We start from the raw sequence: 19,914 nt of genomic DNA, 5'->3' as shown, positions 1-19,914 counted from the left end.
AAAAAAAAAAAAAAAATTAGCAGGGCATGGTAGTGCGCGCCTGTAGTTCCAGCTACTTGGAAGGCTGAGGCAGAAGGATCGCTGGTGCCCAGCAGGTTGAGGCTGCGCTCCAGTCTGGGCTACAGAGTGAGACTCCAACTCAAAAAAAAAAAATAGAAACTTTAATAGGGACTTATAAGCAGAAGCCATGTTTGTGTCTCTGGCAGTGGTAGAACAAAATGGTACATCCCCACACGGTTGCCCCCAGACCCAGGGCCTGCTAATACACTACAGGGAAAGGGTGTAAGTGCTTCAGAAGGGATGTATAGGACATTTGCTTAAGGGCAGGATTTACGGTATTTTAACATCAAGTTTGTTTTGACAAGCAAATGGTGGGATTTATGGTAAGTACATGTTCTTACATAAGGAACAGTAGATAAATAGGAATCTTAGAGCCATTCCTGGAACTAGAGATAATCAGCAGTCAACATGGCAGATTAGCATCCAAGATGGAGTTTCTTTAGCCTCCATACAGACTAACTCACTCTTTTCTCCCAGTTTAACAAACATTCAGTTTAATAGTCACAATTCCACTGTGAGACATTTGTTATCTCCTTTTAAATTTTTTTTTAGATTCAGGGGTATATGTATATGCTTTTTACATGGCTATATTGATATTGATTGGATAATGGTGGGGGCCGGACTTCTCTAATACCCGTTGCCTAACTCGGTGATTTTTCAATCTTTACCACCTTCCCACCCTGCCCATTTTTGGAGTCCCCAGTGTCAATTGCCTTTTCGTATGAGGAAACCAAGGCAAAATTATGATCTATGACTCTATAGCAGATAAGTGGCAGCCAAGATTCAAACCCTACAACATGTTTCTTCCCCAAATATGCCTGTTTCACTTTCTTAAGAGTCAAGAGGGACTGTAAAGTTATATTTATTCCTCTTGTTTCAGTGGTGAACCTTAGACATTGTGTTTGCCCAGTTTAAACTTAGGAAGGAACAAGTCTTATTGGTCATGATGATAATAAAAATTATTTAGATAAATAATAAAATAGATCTTTAGAGTTGAATCTTCTCCAGAACCCTAGAATATACTTCTGTGAAAATGGGAAATATAAATGAAAATAAATGTTTATAATCAAGTGAAGATAATCTGCGCACAGTTTCAGGCTTGTTGCGGTGGCTCACTTCTGTAATCGCAGTGCTTTGGAAGGCAGAGGTGGAAGGATCACTTGAGTTCGGGAGTTTGAAGTTTACAGTGAGCTGTGATCTCGCTACTGTACTCCAACTTGGGCAAGAGAGCGAGACCCTGTCTCTAGTGAAAGAAGTAAAGTTTCATATTTGTGAGGACTGCATGCAAAATTTAGCTTTTTAGATTATATAATCACACCATTTATAGTTATAAATAATGGCAGATTCTGGCAAATAAATTCTATTTTTAAGCAGTTGTGTGAAATTTATTAAGTAATTATTGGGTTTGTAGAAACAGGATTAATAAAATAGTATGAACAATTAGGCCACAGTGAAAGCGGCATATTCTTTGCCTTGCTCTCTCCCCCCCCAAGTAAAAGAATTTTTTGTTGTTGTTGTTGGAGTCTCACTCTCACCCAGGCTGAAGTGCAGTGGCACACTCATTGCCACCGCAGCCTCAACCTGCCAGACTCGGTGATCTTTCTGCCTCAGCCTTTCAAGTAGCTGGAACTACAGACATGCTCTACCATGTCTGGCTAATTTTTAATTTATTGTAGAGATGAGGTCTCGCTAAATTGTCCAGGTTGGTTGTGAACCTGTGGGTTTAGACAGTCCTCTCATCTCAGCTTCCCAAAGTGCTGGGATTATAGTCATGAGCCACTGTGCCCAGCCTAAAAGAAATTCTTAAGGAATATTTTTTCCTCCAGTCAGATCTCACTCTGTCACCTAGGCTGGGATGCAGTGGCACAATCATGGCTCACCACAGCCTTGACCTCCTGGGCTTAGGCCATTTTTCCACCTCAGTCTCCCAAGTAGCTCGGACTACATCTGGCTAATTTTTTAAAATTTTTTTGTAGAGACAAGGTCTCATTATATTGCCTAGGCTTGTCTCAGACTCCTGGGCTCAAGCAGTCCCTCCCACAGTGCTAGGATTACAGGTATGAGCCACCACATCTTGCCTCTTAAGGAAAAAAAAAAGTGTGCTTTCCAAATTCTACTCTATAAGTAGGTCCTAATCTATTAAAAAGTTAGAATGAGGCCAGGCACAGTGGCTCATGCCTGTAATCCCAGGACTTTGGGAAGCCAGGGCAGGATAATCACTTAAAGCCAGGAGTCTGAGATCAACCCGGGCAACAAAGCAAGATTCTGTCTCTGCCAAAAATTTAAAGAATTACCAGGTATGGTGGTGTGCACCTATCACCCTAGCTACTTGAAAGGCTAAGATGGTAGGATCACTTGAGTCCAGGAGTTTGAAGCTGTAGCGATCTGTGGTCATGCCAACCTGGGTTATAGTAAGGACAATGTAGATTTTTTTTTAAATATAAAAATTGCCCTTTATAATGAGATGTCTTTCTGATATTTGTTTTTACTGTTGAAGGGCCATCAGGCAGTGATTTAAAAATAGGAGGAAATACTGGCAACTGTCAGTACTGCACATGTTTAAAAAATTGAAATTCTGGAGTCTGAAAGTCTCTAATTTACCTAATATGATTCAGCAAATGAGATTGTTGAAAGATACATAAAGAAAATAGAAAAAGAGTTATTTAGCTCCCTTTCCTAATGTAGTTTTAAAACTGATCAATTAAGTACCTTTGTTTTTCTTCACTAGGTTTGTAAATATTATCTCTGTGGTTTTTGTCCTGCGGAATTGTTCACAAATACTCGTTCCGATCTTGGTAAGTGAATTTTCTGTGTAACTTTTACCAAATTTGTGATTTTTTTTTTAAAACAGTTTTTATAGTTGTATAGTTTTTTCTTAAGGATTTGCTGGTAATTAATTTTTTACTTGGGCTGGATATTTGAATGTGTTAATAAATGTCAATCTGGTTAAACTTGGTGGCTTTATTAAACATACATGTTTGTTTTCACTCACTCCCAAAACCTTCACTAAAATGAAGATTTTACAAAAAGTTGTATATGGAAGAGTTAGAGATGTCAGAAAATTTTTGGAAGATCATAAGTGGATGGTGGAGTAGCAACAGACACAACAGAGCAAAGAAACTTGTGCACTAAACGCCTGCAGAAGAGAATGCTAGACAGAAGCAAGTGTTTGATTAGCATAACCCTGGGCAGGCTCAGGATTTGGAGGCACCAGGTTGTACAGAAGGCAGAGTTAAGTCATGGGGCTGAAAATTAAATTAGTTCAGGGCTTCTCAACCTTGATATTGTTGACATTTTGAGCCAGCTTTTGGGAGGGCTGTCCCATACGTTGTGGAATGTTTAGCAGCTACTCTGGCTTCTACCCACTAGATGCCAATGACACATCCCTCAAAAATATCTTCAGACATTGCCAATGTCCCCAGGGTGAAAAATTGCTCCTGATTGAGAGCTACTAGTCTAGGTAATCCTGTGCCCTCTCCCATGTCTACAACCCAGGAGAATAGAGATTTATTTTCTAGAGAAAATGGATTAGAGAGAACCACAAAATACCAAAAAAAAAAAAATAAAGGACTATTTCTTCAGTTCTCTCAGGGATGGTACGTAACTAGTATCATTCTGGATACATAAAAGATAAATTAATTCATTAGGCACAGTGTTTGCCTTAGAGCATCAGGAGCCCATTAAGGCAGAAAGACTAGATTTTGAAATTCCAGACACAGCACAGGGGTATAGGGAGTAAAATCGAGACTGTAAAAGAGAGCTAGGTATGGTGGCTCATGCCTGTAAACCCAGCACTTTGGGAGGTCAGGGTGAGAAGATTGCTTGAGCCCAGGAGTACAAAACCCACCTGGACAGCATAATGAGACCTCGTCTCTACAAAGCAAAAAGTTAGCTGGACATGGTGGTGTGCGCCTATCTATTGTCACAGCTGCCCAGGAAACAGGTGGAAGAATTGCTTGAGCCGAGGAGTTCGAGGCTGTGGTGAGTGCTACTGCTCTTTAGCCTGGGTGACAGAGTGAGTCTTCAACTTAAAAATGAAAAAAGAGACTGTTAAAGAGAGAAAATGAATCTGTTTTCTTAATGGTGGGCCTCTCCTTTGCCTTGCTTCTGGAAAGATATAATCAGTTGTTTTTCCCCAGAAAGAGGAGAAAGTGAACAGCTCCAGAGAAGTGAACTCTTCAGGAACTGACCCTTGGGAAATCTCTTAAAAGAAAGCCTTACTGCCTGGCTTTCTTTTGGTAAAAAGCCCATTAGTTGACAAATTTTGTCTTTTCCTACCAACTTCCAGTCAGATTTTGGAAATGTTCTTTTTCGAAAATCAGTTGCCTGCCAAGGAGTATCAACTAGGCATTTGAAGAAAACCTGCAACACAAGTGATTAACAACTAACAGAAAGAGAAGAATTTAGTGGAATTAGAGATAATAGGGAAAGCAGAAGGGAAATTTTTTAAAAATCTTAATTATATTTGGTATTTTCAGAGAAATAAGAGAAGATACTGCATCAGAAGAATAGGATGTTATAAAAAGGGAACTTTTTGAAAAACAATAAGAAGTTTTAGAAATTAGAAATGGAGAAATCTGAAGTAAAATCACTAGAAAAGATTTAAAAATAAAAGCAAGGTGCTGAAATGTTGGGCAGTGTAACAGGAAAAAAAACAGATCTAAAGGATCTGTTTTTTTTTTTTTGGAGTTGGAGTCTCACTCCGTCACCCAGGCTGGAGTGTAGCGGCATGCTCACGGCCACCCCAGCGTCGACTTACTGGGCTCCAGTGATCCTTCTGCTTCAGCCTTCCAAGTAGCCAGAAGTACAGGCATGTGCTACCATACCCAGCTAGTTTTTTGATTTATTGTAGAGATGAGGTCTCGCAAAGTTGCCCAGGTGGGTCTCGAACCCGCGGGCTCAGGCAGTCCACTCACCTTGGCCTCCCAAAGTCAGCTTATTAACTTTGATACCTGATTAGTAGTTCTGGACAGAAAAAAAAACCAGAAAGAGGAGGAAGCTAATCAGAGAAATAGTTTAAGAAAAATTACGTGAATCACTAAAGGATGTCTATCTCTAAATTGAATGGGTCCTACAAGTGATTGGGAAAATGAGTGAAAAAGATTCATACCAAGGGAAGCCATCATGAAATTTCAGAACACAGTGGGAAAGATCACAGGGTTATGAATCACAGTGTCCTAAGATTGGTCAGTAACAATGGCAGAAGTTTGCAGACAAATGAGAAGCAGCCTCAGGGTTCTGAGTAAAAATCTATTTTTGCCAAGGTTAGCTATATAGCCAAGCATCAAAGTATATGAGAGTGAAAAAGACGTTTTCAGACATACAGGGTCTCAACAAATTTATCCCCCATGGACCTTTTCTCAGGTTATGCCACCAAAACATATGGATAAAGCAACATGGAGAGAAGAATAATGAGCTCAGGAGATCGAGGCCAGCCTTGGCAGCACGAAATCGCCTCATCTCTACAATAAATCAAAAAATTAGCTGGGCATGGTGGCACATGCCTGTAGTTCTAGCTATTTGGAAGGCTGAGATGGAAGGATCATGTGAGCCCAGCAGGTTAAGGTTGCAGTGGTGTGCCACTGCACTCCACCTGGGCGACAGAGTGAGGCTATGACTCAAAAAAAAAGAGAAAAGGGAATTAGAAGTGTCTTATAATGTACCTTTTGTTTGGCCCAATAGTGAGCAGTACTTGCATAGTCAAAATATAAACACTGTTTATTTTACTTAAAATTTTGATGTCTAAGTTTGATAAGGATAAAGCAAAATAAGCATAACATTTAGAAATATGGAGATAAATTCTAGAAGAAATAACCAGAAGTATTGCAGTTGGTTGCTTTTTGGTGATGAGAGTGAGTAGGACCAAGATACTTTCTCGTGTCCTTTGTCTTCATGTGCTGCAGGTATTTGAAAACTGTCTGGTGGTTCAGTCCAGTGGTCTCCCTCATCAAGAGTTTACATTAGTGGCAATAAGGAACCATTTCCTTCCTCCTTCCTCCTTCCTCTTTCTACTCTTTCTCGTCCTTTCCTTTCTTTTTCTTTTTCTTTTGTACCATATAGTTGCTCTCCATTGTATTGACCTTGAAGGCTGAGGAGATCAATTTTTATGTGCTGTTTGAATATGATACTTTATGATTCAGTGGGGCCAATTCAGGTGTCTTCTCTGACAAAATGGATCTTTTTCTTTAAAAAGAAAGAAGTTTTTGTGGCAAGATACAAGATTGTTAGTGTCACAAATAATTTATACATTCATATTTTGTATAGGTCCATGTGAAAAAATTCATGATGAAAATCTACGAAAACAGTAAGTTGTTGTGCTTGTCATTTTTCCCCTAGTCCTTTGGTTTAAAGGGAGAAGGGATGAAGAAATAATTGAAATTAAGTTCCACACCTTTGGGAGGCTGAGGTGAGTGGATTGCCTGAGCCCGCTCGTTCAAGACCCGCCTGGGCAACTTGGCGAGACCTCATCTCTACAATAAATCAAAAATTAGCTGGGCGTGGTAGTGCTCGCCTGTAGCTCCGGCTACTTGGAAGGCTGAGGTGGAAGGATCGCCGGAGCCCAGCAGGTTGAGGCTGTGGTGACCGGGAGCGGCCACTGCACTCCAGTCTGGGCAACGGAGTGAGACTCCAACTCAAAAAAAAAAAAGAAATTAAGTAAAATGAATGTCTGAGAGAGATTTAATCACCAGCTGGGCATGGTGAGAAAGTTATGTAGCTTCAACAATGATCATGTTAACCACTGTATGCATACCTTGCATATGTCAAGCTTTTCTCCTGTATTGTATTTGCTTTTTAATAGCCCCAATTTACTTGTTCTGGGTCCAGGATCACAGATTTAGTACAGAGGTAAAGCTGGTGGTCAAATCCCTGTGTTTATGTTCTAAACCAAACATAGTGCTCTTCACCAGGTTGAGGGACAACCAGAAATTTACTTCATATATGTCTATTTTGCTCTTCAGCCTAAATGCAGCAATCACTGAGACTAGTTAAAATAAGCTTTGTGTGTTATGATGGATAAAGGTTTGGAAAGTTGTACTTGTTTGTTTTCACTCTATCAGGTATGAGAAGAGTTCTCGTTTTATGAAAGTTGGCTATGAGAGAGATTTTTTGCGATACTTACAGAGCTTACTTGCAGAAGTAGAACGTAGAATCAGGCGAGGCCATGCCCGTTTGGCATTATCTCAAAACCAGCAGTCCTCTGGGGTAAGTATTAAATGAATTTTACAGTGTTTTTGTGAGGTCCTTGTTCTCTAGAGACTCAATGGCCTCCCTGATATTTTTGAAACTTGTCTTATTTATTAGTTTGTTCTCTTAGGATAATGTAAAACTTAAAATGCATTTATTTTTTTCAGTTTTTATTAGTAAATATAACATTGATTTTGTTAATCATAAGTTTTTTCTCTGAAATATTAGTGACAAAATACATAATTGACTAATAGAAATTGAAGTAATAGAATTACTATTTTTGTAATTAAACATTTTAAGTAGAAATGTATGGTATGTGAGAGTTTGAATTATTGTCTTTATTTTTTATTTCTTGGTAATACATGTTATTGTCTTCAATAGGCAGCTGGCCCAACAGGCAAAAATGAGGAAAAAATTCAGGTTCTTACAGACAAAATCGATGTACTTCTGCAGCAGGTGAGAATTTTGTGCATTAAGCCAGGTGTGGTGGCACATGCTTATTGTCCTAGCTACTTGGACGCTAAGGTGAGAGAATTGCTTGAGCCAGGGACTTGAAGGCTATAGTGAGCTATGATCACACCACTGCCTTCCAGCCTAGGTGACAGAGAAGACCTTGTCTCCCCCCCCAAAAAAGAGCTGTGTCAGAAAATACTTGGAACAGATACTTAACCAGAGAAAATATAAGGATGACAAATAAAAAAAGATGCTCAATTTTTTTTTGTTTTGTTTTGTTTTGGTATTTTTTTTGAGTTGGAGTCTCACTCTGTCACCCAGACTGGGGTGCAGTGGCTGCTCCCGGCCACTGCAACCTCAATCTGCTGGGCTCTGGCGATCCTTCCGCCTCAGCCTTCCAAGCAGCTGGAACTACAGGCGCGTGCTATCATGCCCGGCTCATTTTTGATTTATTGTGGAGATGAGGTCTTGCCAAGTTGCCCAGGCGGGTAACGAACCCACGGGCTCAGGCAATCCACTCACCTCAGCCTCCCAAAGGCGCAGGATTCCAGGCTGAGCCATCGAGCCCGGCTAAGATACTCAATGTTATTAGTCATTAGGGAAGTATAAATTAAAACCACAATGAAACAGCTATTTAACACCTAGAAGAGCTAAAGTGTTGGTGAGGATGTGGACCAACTGGAACTGGAGTGTGCAATGGTACAACTAGTTTGGAAAGGAGTGTTTCTTGTTAGAAATGCACAACAAGCCATTCTACTCCTAAGTGTTTACCCAAGAGAAATGAAAACAAATGTCTACATAAAGACCTGTACTCCAGTATTCAGTGCTTTTTTCATAATAGAGGGGAAAATACTCAAGCTAGAAACAATTCAAATAATCCATCAGCAGGTGAATGGATAAATTGTGATATAGCCATGTAATGAAATACCACTCAATAATGAAAAGGAATTAGCTATATTGTAATGAATGAATCTTTTTGTTTTTAGATTAGAAAAGTTTATTTAGAAAGTAGTTTAGAAAAAAGCGGGTTCACTTTGCAAGGGAGAGAAGGGGTCAGGCCTGTATCTTAAAATAACTAGACTGATCGAAAGAAGCAGACTGGAAAAGGAATATGAACTGTATGATTCCATTTATATAAAATTCTAGAAAATGCTAACTAACCTATAATGACAGCAGATCACAGTGGCTGCCTGGGGAGATATGTATGGGATTGAGGCTGGAGGAGGTACTGAAAAGAAGCAGGAGGAAACCTTTCAGGGTTGGGGATATGTTTATTATCTAGATGGTAGTGATGATTTTGTGAGTGCATGCTTATGTTCAGGCTTAGCAAATTGTGCACCGTAAGAATGTGCATTTTATTGCGTGTTAGTTTTACTTCATTAAAGCTGTAAAAAGTCACAGAGGTAAGTTATGCCCGAAGAGGCTTTAGTTAAAAAAAAAAAAAAAATAGACTACTAATGAAGCATAAGAAAAAAAGAAATAGTTGGTTAGAAAAAAGTCTTGACTTTTTCCCCCTGCCCTTTTTAGATTGAAGAATTAGGATCTGAAGGAAAGGTGGAAGAAGCCCAGGGAATGATGAAATTAGTTGAACAGTTAAAAGAAGAGCGAGAATTGCTGAGATCTACAACTTCGGTGAGTAACAACCTCATTTTCAATTACCCAGCCTATTCATTAAGAATTACTGGAAACCTATTTTATTTGAGAACCTTTGAAAACAATTTTTCAGTGTCCAAAATTAAGAGTCAGCAAATTTTTTCTTAAAGGGCCATGTAAGTATTTTAGGTTTGTAGGTCACAACGTCCCTGGCAGCTACTAAGCTTTGCCTTGTAACATGAAGCCAACTTTAAACAATACATGAATAAATGGGTGTGGCTGTGCTCTTATAAAACTTTGTTTACAAAAACAGGCCTTTTGGCTGCTGGCTTGCCAATCCCTGCATTAAATCGTATTTATTTGAGCCTGAATTTTATTATTATTTTTGTTACAATAAATCTGTAAATATTTTAGTTAAAAATTGGTACACTCTAAAAACACTACCTTCTTGTAATTGGAGATTGCAATATATGTATTTTAGATACTGTTGATGGTAGAGTGTACATGGTCACTGGGTCCCTGATATTGAATAGGATATGTTCAGATTATATCAGTAAGTTTTTAAGTTCCTTAATGATTTTTTAATATGGACACCATAGCCATTGAACCTAAGCCCGAAGTGCATTCATACTAAAATAGTTAACTTTCTGAAAGGTGGCTTACATTTTTTTTTTTTTTTTTTGAGTTGGAGTCTCACTCTGTCACCCAGACTGGAGTGCAGTGGCCGCTCCCGGCCACCGCAGCCTCCTCCTGCTGGACTCCGGCGATCCTTCTGCCTCAGCCTTCCAAGTAGCTGGAACTACAGGCACACACTACCACGCCCGGCTAATTTTTTGATTTTATTGTAGAGATGAGGTCTCGCCAAGTTGTCCAAGTGGGTCTCGAACCTGTGGGCTCAGGCAATCCACTCACCTCGGCCTCCCAAAGTGCGGGATTACAGGCTGAGCCACCGAGCCTGGCTGGCTTATATTTTTTAAGGTGATATGAGTGTTCATCAGTTGACAGTGGGTCCTCAACACTTTTCCTGGGGGATATGGCAGACTGGTTGCTTTTGCCCTGCTTATCTTTCTAAAGATTGACCAGTTGCTGCCCAGTATTAATTGCTTCGGGGAAATGGAAAATAGCAATTTATACATATTACAGATCTGCTGAATACTTTTTTGGGGCTTGTTTCTCTTGCTCAGATGTTCTTATAATAATTTACTTATTATTTCAGACAATTGAAAGTTTTGCTGCCCAAGAAAAGCAAATGGAAGTTTGTGAAGTATGTGGAGCCTTTTTGATAGTAGGAGATGCTCAGTCCCGGGTAGATGACCACTTGATGGGAAAACAACACATGGGCTATGCCAAAATTAAAGCTACTGTAGAAGAATTAAAAGTAAGTTTCTTCTAAACATATGTTTTAGCTATGGCTATTATGAACTATAATCAAAAATAACTTTTTTAATATAACAAATGGAGATATAATCCTCTTGTTGATGTTTTGCTGATGTGTATAATTATTTGAAGCAGTAGGAATCCCTGTGAAATTTCACTATTTACCAAATTTTTTTGGGGGGGGTAGGAGTCTCTGTTGCCCAAGCTGAAGTGCAGTGGCATGCTCACGGCCACAGCACCCTCAAACTGCTGGGCTCAGGTGATCTTTCTGCGTCAGCCTTCCAAATAGCTGGAACCACAGGCATGCACTACCACATCTAGCTAATTTTTTGATTTATTGTAGGGATGAGATCTCGCCAAGTTGCCTGGGCTGGTCTTGAACTCCTGGTCTCAGTCAGTCCTCCCAAAGTGCTGGGATTACAGGCATGAGCCACCACACCCAGCAAGCTATTAAAGCACATTATTTTCTTAGCTCTAAAGTGGCAGACATTTGTGAAGAATATTCCTGAGGATTTAGTCAAGTAATGATATCTTGTGTACATAAATGGTGATGGAATTTCTACATTTTCCTTAAGGACATCAATTCCATAAGTTGGTATATAGATTATTTCATATTAATTGAACATTGTTTGACAATGTCTTCAAGGTTATAGTTGTGTAAAAATCTAACCTGATTTTCATAGGAAAAGTTAAGAAAAAGAACCGAAGAACCTGATCGTGATGAGCGTCTAAAAAAGGAGAAGCAAGAAAGAGAAGAAAGAGAAAAAGAGAGGGAAAGAGAGAGGGAAGAAAGAGAAAGGAAAAGACGGAGAGAAGAGGAAGAAAGAGAAAAAGAAAGGGCACGTGACAGAGAAAGAAGAAAGAGAAGTCGTTCTCGAAGTAGGCACTCAAGCCGAACTTCTGACCGAAGATGCAGCAGGTCTCGGGACCACAAAAGATCACGAAGTAGAGAAAGAAGACGAAGCAGGTATATGAAACACCTAAGACTCATGTCTGGCTCATAAAGAGTATGCAATGAATAGTAGTAATTACTAGTGTTATTCCTTGGAATGGTGCTTGGGAAGCTCTTAAATACCTTTAAGTGCTAGGATGCATTGTGAAGGTGCATTCAGTGAATGGTTTCATTTTCAGGGCAACTTGCTATTTCCCACCTGTCTGGGACATTTCACCCAGTCTTTTTAGAGAGTCAGTGTACCTGACGGTCTCTTTGGTGTTTTTCTCACTGATTCTAAGAAGACATAAGATATGAAATCAACCATACTGGTTTTTGTTTTTTGTTGGTTTTTTCTAAAATTTTTTTTGAGACAATATTTTGCTGTGTCACCTATGCTGGAGTACAGTGGCATAATCACAGCTCAGTGCAGCCTTGAATTCCTGGGCTTAGGTGATCCTCCTGCCTCTGCCTTCTGAGTAACTGGAGGTCCTGGGAGTACAGGTGTGCCACCACACCTGACTACTTCTTATTCTTTTTTTTTCTTTCTTCCTTGTAGAGATAGGATCTGGTATGTTGCCAGAACTGGTCTCAAACTCCTGGGTTCAAGCAGTCCTCCTACCTTGGTCTCCCAAAGTTGCTGGGATTACAGGCATTAGTCACTATGCCTGGCCAACCATACTGCTTTAATTAGAGTTGTAATTGAAAAAGAGTCTTAAAGAAGGACAAACATAGGGACTTCTCAGTAACTCAGTGATCTATCACAGAAACAAAGAACAGAGTACCATATGTTCTCATAAGTGGACCTTGAACAATTATCATAATACTATACGAAAGGGATTGGCAGTGGTGGGAAACTGCCAGGGGAGGGAGGAGCACACCTCATCTACAAGGGTACCTGCATAATCAGTGTTTGTGTACCTAACCCTGGAATTGTGCCCCATATCTTTAAAATAAAAAAAGAAAAGAAAAAGTCTTAAATAACATAGTGATAACTATCTTAGCATTGTTTGAGATAAATTGAATTTAGAATGATTTTTTAATAATTTTCAATTAGGATTTATAATGTAATTATGTTTTATTGATTCTATTCATTTGCTTTTATAAGGGCATGTTTTGCTTAGTCTTACAATTATGCAACAGTATATACTTTTCTCATGATAATACCAGCTAAAGTTGCCTCTTTTTGTTTTAAATTATTAAGAAGTAGAGATCGACGAAGAAGCAGAAGTCATGACAGGTCAGAAAGAAAACATAGATCCCGAAGTCGGGATCGAAGAAGATCAAAAAGCCGGGATCGAAAGTCATATAAGCACAGGAGCAAAAGTCGGGACAGAGAACAAGATAGAAAATCCAAGGAGAAAGGTTAGTTTATATGAAAATTGAGTTTGTCAAGAGACCTTTTACATGCTTATCGTCCCACTGACTTTTAACCAGACACAGGCAGAGTTCCATTTCAGGAATACTCCTTTTCACTTATAAGGAACAAACACCACACCACTCCGTAGGAGACAACCATTCTTTCCCCCTCTCCTGCTTTGATTTTTGAGAATGACAGTTTTCCTGGTGTTTTCCTAGAACATGTTAAAACCACATCCTTCAATTGGTAACCCAAAGGTTTTTTCATCTTGATTCTTTCAAGTATTACTGCCTTTCGGGGTTATTAAGCTATGGAATTTATTACTTTGGTTATTGGCTACATTTTTTTTAATCCACTGCAGTATTCTACAATATGTCTTGTACATTGTTTCATTGATCTTCATTTACAGCATTTGTGTAACTCCGTAATTACTTCTAAGTTCCCAGAAGTTGAATACCTTACATATATCTTATTTATTCATTTATTTTTTGTGGCATCCCAACAGCTGATTTACTGTGCAGTTAGCACTATTAATGGACTTTTCTATTTTGTCTGGCATGTTTTCACAAGAATATTCTCATCTTTTAGCCTGTCTTGAAAGATAATTCTATCATCAGGGTATTCTTTCTGCATTTTTTGTTTTCTTCGAGCATCTTGCATTTTGTATTGACTGGACTGTTGTGCTTTGCATGGTATTAGGAATGAGAAAAAGGACCTATTTCCGATTTTCTTAGCTCTGCTTGTTCTATTCTCTTCTGCCTATTTGTGTCTGTGTTTGATCACCAGCATAATATATGTGCTACTGTTTGAGTTTATTATGCTGGTCTTCTATGTGGCATTCACTTGTTATATACTTTTTAATAGAACTGTCCAAGCTTTTTGCTAGACGAAGGGTTTTACTAGATTGAATTAGAACTAGTAGCACAAACAGTGAACATATTTTTTGGCTCTGCTTTTATTTTTTTCTTAAATAAGTATACCATCTGTTTTAAAAATGCTTATTTTACATACATTGGCTTTTTCTATAACATGGGGAAAATGTTAAGTTTGTTTGACTTAATGTCAGGAGCTTTAGTATTTGCTATTCAAGTTCAGACATTGCTTCTGTGATTCAAAAGGGATTTGCTACAAAGAGCAACAGATTTTGCATTAGTGTTAAGAATGTTGCACCCAGTCTTTTTGCTAGACTTTGTGGTGCATTTCTGGGGTGGAAGATCAACTCTAAGAGCCAGATAGGAATATTAGATAAAATTAATAAATTTTGTTTTGAGGTTTTTAGTCTTTTATTCCTACTGTTACTTTAGTTCCTTTATTCTCCTTACAGAATTGAAATCCAACTATTTGTGCCACTTAAAATTGTTGGATTAATTCTTACAGATAAAAACTAGCTACTCTTTATAATTACTTGAAATTAGAGTTGAGCAGTACTGGCCTGACTAAAAACAAGCCTATTTGTACAATTTCTGGATAGAACAAATAGATGTCCTGAATTGCGTACCTATAATCCTGATTGTAATGATCACAACATGGAATTCAGTAAAACTTTGTTAAAGCAAAATAAGCAGAGTTGTATTTCAATTGTGGACAGGGATTTTCCTTGTGACACTTGGAAGAAGGAGAGAATACTGGCTATCGAGAGACGTATGTCAGGCTTGTCTTGAATCACTGGGTATGCCATTGCAGAGTTATCTTTGGGATCTTTTAAAGAAGTGATATGATTTATTGGCGGTGAAAGTGCCATGTAGCCATCTAGGCACTCCTAAGGATATATACATGGCAAAAGAACTGAACTTTGGGACCAGTTGTGAGCAGTAACAGGTATTTGATCATGGCAGATGAGTAAGAGCAAGTTCATTACTCTAGGTGCTGTGATGCAAGAAGCAGTTTATCACTCTACAAGTGAGAAGTGATTACTCATACAAAGCTGTGTTACCATCAACCAGTTTCGGGTGCTCTCTTTGTCAAGAGAGTTTCCTTTTTTAATCCATAGCCCTAAAATCCACCACACATTGTAGATGTCCTTAGGACTATTAAGATCTACCATATTTACATAGGGCAGAAGATAAGATTATTGGACTGACTACTAGTCCTCTACGGGGCAACAAGACGACTCTTCCTCATTGAAGCTACCCGTGCATCGGAGAAGCCCATAAGGCACAAAGGGAGGACTTTCCCACAAGGTCAGTTAGAGCACACTGTACTGGCACAGTTCCCACAAGTGGACAGACAGACATGAAGCAAGGCTTGCAGTTAACTACTTGGACATTGCTTTGTGTGTTTTACAAGTGTTATGGACCGAATATGCTCCTTCACATAAGATCTTCAGTTCTTACATTCTTTGAATGGGTGCCCCTCCCATGCCATATTTTGGATTTATTTCCATCCCTCTCTCAGTTATTTGATGTTGTGTCTTAATAACTTTGTCCAGAAACTGTGTAAAGGGTTGCTTCTCTTAAAACATCTTTCTGTCTTACAGACCACTCTGCTAGAACAGCTGTCCTTCATTTTAAGGGGAAAAATAATTTTTCTAGAAAATTTCCAAAAATTTTGTGTCAACATTTTCTATAGAAATCTTTTTGTTAGGGGAATATGTGGAACTGAAAAAGCTAGAATATGCTGTGTGTATAACTTTTGCCTATAGCCTTAGGTTTTACCCATCCAAAGAAAATAGTACAGGGAAAAAAGTTGGAATTTACCTTTTTTGTTCTTTATTTGCAGCTTAGTTGAATTTTAATTTCTTCTTTAGAAAAACAATTCTCGGATGGCATATATATTTTCTTAGCAAAGCACAAAAGTTCAGTTGTTTGGATTGGGATATAAAATCCATTTTACATTAAGCTTATCCTTCTTAGGTATTCAAATATATATATAAATAATATTTTGCATTTAAGAATACTTAGTTGGGATAAGCATGTCTATTAAATATTTAACTTTTTTTTTTAACATCTTTTGGGGTTACTATTTTTACCCATCTAACTTAATAATTTAACCTCATATGTACATAGTTTTGTGTATTGTCTTTCTATATACCTTTTTTATTGCTTTCTGATGTTCTTTAACCAAAATGAAATTTACTTAAATATTCCATTCTGCAATGTACTTAAACTGATTCTCATAAGTTTGAAAGAATTTGCCCATTGTTTTACCCTTTGCTTCCTTTAATTCCCAATCCTGCCATCTCCCTCCCCCATAAATTCTACCCCTTTGATAAATTCACAAACTATTACTTTGAGTCTGTGGCAAATGATTGTCTTTCATTTCAGTTGTTTGGCTTTTCAGTCATGTCTTTATTGTATTTTACTTTAAAATCCATGGTCAATGTCTTCTTTTATGGCAGAAAAGAGGGGATCTGATGATAAAAAAAGTAGTGTGAAGTCCAGTAGTCGAGAAAAACAGAGTGAAGACACAAACCTTGAATCGAAGGAAAGTGATACTAAGAATGAGGTCAATGGGACCAGTGAAGACATTAAATCTGAAGGTGACACTCAGTCCAATTAAAACTGATCTGATAAGACCTCAGATCAGACAGAGGTAAGTGTATTGTTTCTCACTTTGATTAGGGCTTTTTGTTACTGTTTGACAGTGCAGCGTAAGTATGCACAGATGAAGATGGAACTAAGCCGAGTAAGAAGACATACAAAAGCATCTTCTGAAGGAAAAGACAGTGTAGTCCTGCAAAACATTTTGAGGTACATTGTTTTGTCTCAGCTATTTTGTAGCAGACTCGTGCCCCCCATTAGTGTGCCTCTTTGGAAATTATTGCCCACATTTGTAATATAGTCGCCATTGAAAAGTTAATATCCTTTTTTTAGGGATTTTGCTGTCATTTCTTTTTTTTTTTTAATAAAAAGGTTGAACTGTTTTTTTTTTCTTTTTGGTATTAAGTCCATCTTGTGTTGGTACGTTGGCAGAGACATATGCTTTAAAAACTTAAATATTTCTGAGGCACATGTTGGACTACTTTGTTTTAATTAAACTGCTAGTATTTCTTTGTCAAGGATGTTTCTAGTTTTTTGCTTTATTGCCTTGCATTCTAATGCAGTTTGTTCTGTAACTCGAGAGCCAGTAGCATTGGATTGATGGAAGTGTAGGGTTTATGAATTATTGCAGCTGACTACCATACCTCACACAGCGTTGGTGTTGTGAGCGGCCCATGAAAAGCCAAATTAAAAATCAAGGATTCAGTCAAACTAAGCAGGTACTCATGCCAGGTACTCCTTTCTCTACCCACATCCATGTTTGAATGCTATTGCCTGTGATCTTTACGCTTAACTGTTGTGTATCTTTTGTTCTTTACAAGAAGCGCAGAGGGGTTTTTTGTGTATTGCGTGAAAACTTATAAATCAAATGTTAACAGAATGGAATTTTTTTTCAACTGTATGTAGGGATGCAGTGGTGCCCAGAATTAGATATCTTTAACGAATTTTATATTCAATAAACACTTCATATTATTCGCCTTGTTACATTCAGTGCAATTCTCAAGTCTATAAGAGGTATGTGTTTAATATTTCCTACTGTGTAGGAGAATTTGCAGTCAGCCATAGGTATATAGGAATAGTCACTGGCTGATACATTTAAAGCAGCAGTAAATAGCAAGGATAGACACCTTCAATCTGTGAAATGCAAAGAACTGATGCACTGTATAGAATGAATTTGGGTTTTTAAAGAACTATTAAAAGTTAGGGTCTATATGTGTTCTTAAAACCTATAAACTGTTCTTTCTTTGGGCTAGTGGCGTGGGATGAAAATATTCCTGAAGAAAGGAAGTACCAATTAGTCAATTTATTGATGGCATTCCCTTTCTGGGAAAGTAATGTAGCATTATGTCTGTGTGAGCCCATCACACGTAGGCAAGCATACACAAGCACATGGCTTTAAAATCTACACTGATGCCTTGATTCTTAAGAATACAAACATTCCATGTAAACATGTTAATTATAATTAGCAGTTAGTGACTGGGCCAACACTTTGTCATAAAAATAAGCCTTTTACATGTTGTCTAATTATCATTTTTCCCCAAATTTTGCATTGTAGGACTACTGTTGGAAGATTTTTGGAAGAATACTGGAAACGACATAAAATGAAGATCGACATTAAAATGAGGTGAAAGAAAGCTATAGTGGCATAGAAAAAGTATAAAGCTCAGTTAGTTGGTTTTTTTTTTTTTTTAATTAAAATTAATTCAGGACTGTTGTGACCTACCAGATTTCAGAACATGTGTTAATAGTATATATGCCACTGAAAACTTAGGTCCTGTATCATATTTTTTTCTTTAAGACTTTTTAAGAAATATTACCTAAATATGTGGCTTGCTCAGTGTTTAATTGCAAGTTTTCATTCTTGGACTTTGAAAACAGGATTAAACGTTGGTATTCGTGTGAATCAGACTAAGTGGGATTCCATTTTTACAACTCTGCTACACTTAGCCTTTGGATTTAGAAGTAAAAATAAAGTATCTATGACTTTCTGTTACAAAGTTGATTGTCTCTGTCATTGAAAAGTTTTAGTATTAATCTTTTTCTAATAAAGTTATTGACTCTGAACTAGTCCCTTGTTTTAAATATAAGAAGTACACTACTAGAGGTGTTGGTGTACAGTTTTAGCTAATTTGTTCTGTTTAAGACTAATTTTTATAGGATTTCTAGTTTAATGTTTTAAATAATGGTGCTTCAATTTTAGGTAGTTACGAATAACTTTGAATTTTTCTTTTAATAGCGAAGATGTACAGTTAACTAGAATATATTTTTACATCCCCAAGGTATTCCGTTAGTAGAATATCCCTTTTGCCAAACACTATCTAGCTGTGAAATAATGATGTAGAAGAGTGTTCAAGAACTTTTAACTAGTTTTTGGTCTAAGTCCTGTATCGAGATTTCTTTTAACCTGGTCTTGTCAGTTTATAAGTGTATTTATTTCTGTGTATGAGGTCTGTAGTATATATGACAAATACTTTTTTTAAAGTAGGTAATTATTATACCACATACAGGAAAATTGGCAGCATGTTCCTGTCTATAACTAGCTTCTTCAACTGTATAAAAGTATCATCTCCAGCTACATACAGACATATGTATCATAGTGATTCTTTATGGTGTATACTTTTCAAGTACTGCCATCAGTTTATAGGTAAAGAAACTGAATAACTGGGTTAAATGAATTAAAGTCCTGCGGCTTCATGTTGCTAGGACATGGAATCCAGGTCTCTGCCTCACGATTCGGTGCCTATTAAGCCACTGTGTTTATTCTAATAGGATAATGAATTGTTATAGAATATACTAAAATATCCTTCACCAAACTTGTGAAGATAATGAAGCCACCACTTGAGAGGCTCTATGTGAGAAATGCTGCGGACTCAGAATTCTGGCTTCCAAGCTGATCCTGGAGATGCAGCAATAGATGAGTGAGTTAACTCCAAAGTTGTAAAAGACGATTCACATTAGGATTAGGATAAGTCAGGAAACAAAATCGAACAGACACAAAGTTAGCTCCCAAGTATTGTTTTGTGTAGCTTGACTAGATTGTGGTTGTAGCAGTAAAGACTCAGAATGATGGTTTACCATACTCCATTACTAAATATTAAGAAAAACAATAAGAAATTTAATAGGTCTTAAAGTGCTGAATTTCTTCTGTTCTGCCTTATCTAGAATCAACAGCTAACATACATGAAGTATGGTACATGAGCACATATGAAAAGGCTTCCTCTGTGGACACTTAGATCTGTTGATACCTATGAAAGTTACCTAGGATTTGAGGGAGAGACCCGGCCCCTTAAAGCATCCATGCCTAAGATCGGGCCTTGGTTATGAAAACCTACAAGTTGGGTTTTATCCCAAAATTGATCTGGCTCAAGCAGCACTGATTCTTGCTAACCAAACTCACGAGAATCTGGTGTTGAGGCTGGCTTACTAAAGGAAATAAACATTTCTGCCATGCAGACCAAAATCTTTTCAGTTAATGA

At 37.8% G+C, this 19,914-nt stretch overlaps 1 protein-coding gene across 5 annotated transcripts; it reads left to right on the top strand.

Annotated features, from left to right (window-relative positions):
* Positions 1–2,782: 2,782 nt before the first annotated feature.
* LUC7L3 (LUC7 like 3 pre-mRNA splicing factor) lies at positions 2,783–18,505 on the top strand. Of its 5 annotated transcripts, none has more exons than XM_021713789.1 (11): positions 2,783–2,855; positions 6,325–6,364; positions 7,119–7,263; positions 7,627–7,701; positions 9,226–9,330; positions 10,508–10,669; positions 11,352–11,635; positions 12,804–12,964; positions 16,297–16,437; positions 16,543–16,648; positions 17,994–18,505. In XM_021713789.1, exons 3-11 carry the CDS (start codon positions 7,141–7,143, stop codon positions 18,064–18,066), a joined length of 1,230 nt encoding a protein of 409 aa, XP_021569464.1. In that variant the 5' UTR covers positions 2,783–2,855; positions 6,325–6,364; positions 7,119–7,140; the 3' UTR covers positions 18,067–18,505. The 5 variants fall into 5 exon arrangements, 4 of the variants coding, with proteins under 4 accessions (XP_021569464.1, XP_021569465.1, XP_021569466.1 ...); XM_021713790.1 differs by having other exon boundaries at positions 17,092–18,503; XR_002482129.1 differs by adding an exon at positions 15,014–15,139 and having other exon boundaries at positions 16,297–18,502.
* The last annotated feature ends 1,409 nt before the right edge of the window (positions 18,506–19,914 follow it).

This window comes from Carlito syrichta, unplaced genomic scaffold (assembly GCF_000164805.1).
Source record: "Carlito syrichta isolate Samal-C Ts95f unplaced genomic scaffold, Tarsius_syrichta-2.0.1 Scaffold304743, whole genome shotgun sequence".
Taxonomy (NCBI): domain Eukaryota; kingdom Metazoa; phylum Chordata; class Mammalia; order Primates; family Tarsiidae; genus Carlito; species Carlito syrichta.
The sequence above is the reverse complement of the archived record's forward strand: the minus strand, read 5'-3'. Positions and strand labels throughout refer to the sequence as shown.